The sequence below is a fragment of the Berghia stephanieae genome, chromosome 4, assembly GCF_034508935.2.
Source record: "Berghia stephanieae isolate SIO BIC M18660-M18661 chromosome 4, UCSD_Bste_1.3, whole genome shotgun sequence".
Classification (NCBI taxonomy): Eukaryota; Metazoa; Mollusca; class Gastropoda; order Nudibranchia; family Aeolidiidae; genus Berghia; species Berghia stephanieae.
The window spans coordinates 8,969,135-8,976,634 of NC_088363.1; the positions used below are offsets into that span (position 1 = coordinate 8,969,135).

The 7,500-nt window shown below is 38.5% G+C and overlaps 1 protein-coding gene across 1 annotated transcript in view; it reads right to left on the bottom strand.

Annotated features, from left to right (window-relative positions):
* Positions 1–7,500, bottom strand: part of LOC144971684 (uncharacterized) — a 57,263-nt gene that overhangs the window by 23,758 nt on the left and 26,005 nt on the right. The window contains exons 4-5 of the mRNA XM_078912756.1: positions 5,494–5,669; positions 3,613–3,760 (exon numbers count right to left, since the gene is read on the bottom strand). Of these exons, the coding sequence (XP_078768882.1) occupies positions 3,613–3,760; positions 5,494–5,669 (324 nt within the window). The remainder of the gene's footprint in view (positions 1–3,612; positions 3,761–5,493; positions 5,670–7,500) is intronic.

Below are 7,500 nucleotides of genomic sequence, written 5' to 3' on the forward strand. Positions count from 1 at the left end.
TTACGATTGGCCATTGTGTTCAACTTGACACATTGGTATGTTTACAACTTTCATAAACAAAACAGCGTGTTTGCATTTGTTCAGAAATGTCCAATCGTTGGACAGCAACAAATCACGTGATTGATGACTCGGTGCGACGAAAACATGAATATAGATCGCTCCCATTGAGTCGGTCAAGTCTCTATCCAGATCCAAAAGGATAGTGCTAAGTCTTGTACAAAAACCAAATTTGAGAAACACGGTTGTTCTCAATATTTGTTGGGTCGTGATCGGTATAGAGTGAAGTAGTGTCCACACTACACATCTTCACGAAAAATCAAAGCAATGCTGTGCCAAGATTACAGTGGAGCAAACCCGAGACGACAACAAGACAAGATTTGTTTGTATGTATTGTATTGTCTTTATATGTTACTGAATAGGTACGGTTTGGTTGTCAAAACTTTCATCTTTATTTTGAAATTTTCTTTATCTTTTAAAATAAAATTATAATTTAATTTAATCAGCAGACTTGCTTACTAATATAAAGCTTTACATTTGTAAAATCATTAGTCCTAGTAGGGAGAATTAGGCTAAAACCGTGCAAATTCGGGTTGAAAGCATGAAAATTTGCATACAGGTTGCTAAGACCCATAGAAAAAACATCTGATATAGAACCACTCTGGCAATTAATTATAACGTATCGGTTTAAGGCCTTAGATTTTACCTATTACAGCTATATTAAACAAGGGAAATAACTGCGTAAAAATATATATTTTCTTCATATTCATTGTATTAGGGAAAATTAGGCTAAACCGTGCACATTGGGGTTTTAATCCTGAAAATTGGCATATAGGTAGCTATGACCCGTATAAATAACACCTGATATAGAACCACTCTGGCAATTTATCATAACAGTGCGTTTTTAGCACTTTTATTTTTTCCTATATAGCATTACTTATCCGAGGAAATAACCACGACAATACAATGTGCGTTCTAAAACTTTAAATACACCGGTAACCATTTACGGTAGCTAACTGATGGTTATTTCGTGTTGTAACTAGTAGATAAAAGCGGGAGAGTTGGGAGAGGAGTCAATCTCTAATTTTGAACGTTGTCTCATTATTCTCGTGGGTTGCTAAATATATTCATTCGGTGACTCCTCCAAGTCAAATGTGGAAGTTTGGAATTCTTGTAGAGCAATTCTTTTAGATTTCTTGAATTCTAATCGCCTAATTTTGTTGGCATTAAATTTTACACGACAATACTTATGCCACTTAGCATCATTTTGTTTTAAACTTTCAATAATCTCATTTAGAGGGACATTATAAACGGTCTGTGTTATCTTGTTGCCATATCAAACACTTGTCCCAGTCTCTGGGAGCAGTTCTTTTTGCTATTGTATGTGTATCTGGAATCATGCAGACGCATTCCTTTATTAGGCATATGCAATATTCTTTCATAACTCTCTCTCTCTCTCTCTCTCTCTCTCTCTCTCTCTCTCTCTCTCTCTCTCTCTCTCTCTTTCTTTCGTTCTTTCTGTTAAAGACACATCATCAGCAGGCAAAATGTATGCAGTGCCTTACATAAGGACACAACAGTACATATAGAAATTCTCCCATTGTCCCTTTGAGGTAAATAACGTAAAGTAAATAACTTGCCACAATACAGCATCATAGTGGTTGATGATGATGATAATGATGATAATTATAGCAATGTAAATGGTATGCTGACTCTTTACTGTCATCACGTTTGACTGAAATAGGTTCTAACTCACGTAAAATGATTATAGCAGTATTTTTGGAAAGAAAAGAAAACAGGAGGAGGGGAGAATGAGCACTGTCGTTTGTCAACACCGGTTATAGGCATTTATTGAGCTGTGTTCTGCTAGTCTGTTTTGTCTACCCCTCTGCTCGTCTTCCCGTCTGCCCGTCCGTTTTAGAGCCCAATTGATTATACTTATTAAATCAAGATGCAGAAAAAAATCTCATATTTTTATAGAATATTGCTCGCTAGACGTCCTTTAAAACAAGTGAAATTGAATAATATTTACGATTAAATAATTTGTATGGTTCGTGAATCGAAAGTAAAGGGAAAGGAAAACATCTGCTTCGACGCTAAAAATAGTCACCAATGGGAATCCAAAGGATGACGTAAAACAACCTTTGGTCAGCTTGCCTCGAATGTTTACACAATAAAAATGATAGAAATTATTGTCGTCCATTTCAAAATTTTCTAATTTTAAAAACCTTGTATCTCAACTAATACTGATCTCTCAGAGTGGTTCTATATCATAGATTATAGGGTTTTTCATATTCTACAACATATGTAATTTTCATGCTTTCAACCTTGTTTGCACAATTAAAAGGTTTTTTGGACCTAATTCCCCCTACTATCCGATTGTGGTTGAAAACACCTTTATATCTTAATGTCATAAAATCAGTGACACATAGCAAAGATCTGAGTGACATCAACTTCCTTCGATCTATATCCGGCTGCCGGATGATATGAGTATTTTGGCTAAACGCATAGTATCAATATAACTGTTTAAGAGAACTAAGCGAGAACTAATCACGCAACTGAATGGTCTAAAATCAATAACAGGGAATTAAGTGATGCCATCTTTCAAAATTGTGGCAGACGGTTTGTCTCGAGGTATTCGTAAAGCAAAGATCTAAGGCCTAACCCACACCGGAGACTGACTTCGACGTCCCGGCACTACCGTCTTCCGGATAAAGACGTCCGGCAAGGAAAAAATACTAAGAATAAAGAGAAGAGCCGCTAGACCTTCCAATACCAAGCTCCCGACGTCCTCTGTCGTTTGTATTACGTGCTTGGTATGGGTAGGTCTAGCGGCTCTTCCCTTTGTTCTTAGTATTTTGTCCGTGCCCGACGTTTTTATCCGGAAGACGGCAGAGGAGGGCAGTGCCGGGTCGTCGGAGTCAGTCTCCGGTGTGGGTTAGCCCTAATATTGACCAAAAAGTGACGTTATAAATGAAGTCAACGATCAACAAACAAAAGTGAAAAGTTGATTGAAGTAAACAAATGATTCTATTGGTTAAGCTATGGATTACAACTCACAATTGGATTCAATAGTCTGATGCCACGTCGCCCAGCAACGGCGAGCATCAGCGTGGTTCTAAACAAATAAAATCGGTACGTTTTATTCTTCATGCTTGCTAAAACTTTTCATATGTCATGTGATCAGAATGAATAAAAGTCAAAACATGATCATATTTATGTTTTCTCCTCTGGATACACTTTTATGCTCGTCGGAGAAATATTTCATAAGGGCGTCCGCCATTGTTCCAATAGTTTAAGAGCCAGTTACTAAGTTCCTATGCGTCATTACGAGGGAAGTGACGTCATGACTGCTGAAGCCAATTAATTTTGCTCCCTTGATCTTCGTTTTCTTTTATCAGACGACGTATACATATATGCAGGTCTGACATCCGAATCCACTTATGGGTCAAGTTTAACATTGTTGTAATGGGCAATATTTTGCGTAATTTTTTTGAGATTTCCATTGCAACAATGAGCCCAAAAGGAATTGGGTTATCAGAACTAAAATTAGTGCACGTCGGTATTAGGCCATGAGTTTACGAAGGCTACGGTTGTTTTAACAAATCAACTCACCCATGAATACAGACTCAATATCCTGAGACAAGAACTCAAGCACTTCCTCTGCTGTGTACTCCAAGGCGACCAGTGCCGCAGTGATGGCGCCCGCACTCGTTCCTCCAATTCTTTTGATCTTGTTCATAATCCCCAGGTCCTCTAAACACTGTATGGAATAAATGAAAAATAATATATCTAAATATGAATATTTTTCCACGGTTTTAATGTTCTCAAAGCGGGTTCACCGTGTTTAATTTATTCCCCCATGAGGATACAGTAAACCATATTTCCATTGCATACCGTATAAGTCGCCAGTTATTCATCCTTTATGAACTAACACTTTAACAATGTCCGTCATTTCCTATAGCCAAGTATGCATTCACACCTGAGTCGAGTTGGGCAATGTGTGTTAAGTATGTGTAACCTTGAACGTTTATAGTCTGATTGATAGAATTTAGTGAGAACTACTCATAAGAATGGCTGTCTAAGAACAATAACAAAGACCAGAATGACGTCAATTTGTTCCATCAATAGATCACAAAACGGTATCTCAGTCCACATTTTGTTAACCGTCAAGCGAGGTAACTTTGCCTTAACCCTCTCCTGACCACGTATTGGAAACTCGTCACGTTTGTTACGATGCAACCGTCACATTTATTATCCAGATTTCATTCTTTTTGCTATAGCTATAAAAACCATGACATTCTGGAATAGAGCTCATAATATTATCGAACAATAGTATGTCTAGAGTGTTCTTGATGCTTTTCTGTTTGAGTTAGAAATGTCTGTTTTTGCGTTGAGTGGGTGTGAAGTTTTGGGGAAAATTCTGAAAATGGCTGGTAAGGAGAGGGCAAGGGGGAACTTAGCTCTTTGATATTTGACTAACTAGAGTAAATTTAGTTTTGTGGTCATTATGTGATTTGATAAAATGTTCAGTGATTTAACCAGGAAAATAAGTACAACAATACCCTGGCTGGGAGGGAGACAGACAGATGTATAGTCAGTTTTGGGAGATGATATTTTTTTCCTTGTAAATCATCTCTCTGTTATGCTTACTTTTGACTATCCCATTTTCTTCCTTTTTACTGGCGCTGATATGACCTAAATGTGTTGCAAGCGCCGTAAAACCATTCCAAACAAAAATAAACAGTATGTACAACAACGCTGAAATGACTCAAAATGCTCGCAATTTACAGAGGCAAAGTAAATAAGGCAAAGTGACCCCAGTTGACAGTCTCTCTATCGCCATGGTATCAAGAGTTCGATCTTTTTTTTTCTTAATGCAATGCAGGGTTTATTAGGTATATTTTTAACATCTTTGGTAATTTACGTAACCTTGTTATTATCTTTTTTTTAACTTTGGCGTTTATTTAGAGCAATACTCACTAAACGTGCTCAAAGTGCTTTACAAGGGTCCTTGCCAACAGCAACACTTAACGTGTAGGACGAGACATGACCACTGTTTGGCGATATTACATTTTTTCTTCCCACAGATGCAACGCTGTTAACGGGCCAGGTACTCAATTTACACCTGAGTATGGAGAGGAAATGTGAGAAAAGAGCCTTGTCCAAGGCCTCAATTATGAGAGCCACTCAAAAGATGACTCGAACCCAGCACTTTCCGATACGAAGGCGATTGCCATACCATGAGGAACGCAAAGTCGTACAGAACTTAGCTTATCTTGATGGGTCAGCGTCGCTCAGCGGTACGGTCTTTGCTTCATACCCGAAAGGTACCGAGTTCGATCACCCGCCGCCATACTTTGGGGCCTTGAGCAAGTCATCTCGCCCCAGCTCAATGTGCGGCGTTGAACTGCGGCTGACGCCTTGGTTACTCCCTATGGGATGATTAAAGGGAATTTTTTTTATTTATTTATTTATTTATTTATTTAATCCTACCTTGATAGACCCTACGTAAGCCAACCCCTTGTTTCCCCCTCCCTCCATCACTATGTTTTCAAATGGGAATTCCAGGGTTGAAGGGTCAACGTTCAAAGCCGCTGAATCCACAACGTCAACCATCGAGTGAGCTCGCATGAATTTCTCTCGAAGCTTCTTCGGGTCGAATTTGGAGGCTGGAAATAGAGAGAGAGAGATATAGATAGATAGATAGATAGATAGATAGATAGATAGAAAGAGAGAGAGAGAGAGAGAGAGAGAGAGAGAGAGAGAGTAACTTAGTTACTGGTTCTAAACTATCGGAATAATGTCGGACGCCCTTATGAAATACTTCTCGACGAGATTAAAAATGTATCCAGTAGAGAAAAACATTATAACTCCGATCATGTTTTGACTTTTATACATTCTGATCACATGACATGTGAAAAAGTTCTAGCCAGCATGAAGAATAAAAGTGCCGATTTTCTTTGTTAAGAACCAAGTTGTTGGTTGTAGGGAGGACGTGACATCAGAATATTGAATGCTATTGCCAGGCCCGCTTTGATCGTTGTATGAAATCCAATAAGATGAGTGTTTGGTCGTATTAGACTTTATTTCGCCGCAGTTCTCAACTAGAGGATAAAATAAATTGTATGCCCTTCCGCCAAGACATCATGAAATATCTTCGCCTAGGCATTCCATGGGGATTTATAGATAATTTATCAAACAAGATGTCTGAAGTCAACAGGATTGACCCATGATGTCCAAAGTGAGCAACTTGGGGGTTAATTATCTTGGCCAAGGTAATAAAACGAAAGTGCCTGAAGTGGGGCTCGAACCCGGGACCTTCCGGATCACAGTGCAATGCCTTAATCACTCGGCCACCTCGCCCCCACATACAGATTGAATTGGATTCAATAGTCCTATGTTACGTCGCCCAGCAACGAGCAGCTTGATTCTAAACAAAGAAAATCGATACTTTTTATTATTCATGCTGGCTAGAACTTTTCATATGTCATGTGATCAGAATGTATAAAAGTCAAAACAAGATCATATTTATAATGTTTTTCTCCTCTGGATACACTTTTATGCTCATCGGAGAAATATTTCATAAGGGGATCCGCCATTGTTCCGATAGTTTAGAGCTAGTTACTAAGTTACCATGCGTCATTACGAGGGAAGTGACGTCATGACTGAGGAAGCCTATTGCTAGACCGGTTACGATCTATGTATGATAATCAAAATCGATGAGTGTTTGGTCGTATTAGACTTTGTTTCACCGCAAGTTCTCCACTAGAAGATAAAATAAATGTTATGCCCTTCCACGCCGCACACTTAGACATCAGTCTGGTGTCAACAGAAATCACGCATTTTGTGTAAAATGAGCAAATTGAGGGTAAATAATTTTGCCTCGAGGAAAACAGAATACGAAAGTGTCTGAAGCGGTGCTGGTCCTGGGATCTCTCGGGTAACACGCAATGCCTTAAGCACTCTTTCACTCAGTCAGCTGAATTAATATTCATTATAGCATTAGAGAAAAGGTAGAGGAACATCTTTCACCATCACAAAGCGGGTTTAGAAGAGATAGAAGCACTGCAGACATAGTATGGGCCCATCGATGGTTGAAAGCCAGAACGGAAAAATATAAGGAAGAAGTTACCATACTTGGAAATTATATGAGTTCAGCTTTCGACACCATATGTAGAACCAAGTTGTTATCAATCCTTGACTTGAACAAAAATCACGTGAAGCTCATAAGATACCTATTATCAAATACGACATTACAATTTGAATCCTGCAGAGAATTAACAACAATATCAACCTCAATTGGATCCCCTAAAGGAGACAACTTGAATCCAATTCTAATCACGATATACCTCGAATCGGCCATGAAAGTTCTAAGACGAAAATTACCACCAATAAAAAGATCACTCGTGAATTGATATAGGCAGATGATACAGACCTAATTTTTTTTAATCAGAACATCAAGCGAAAATATACACGCCAATAATAACTACTCTAGAAGGA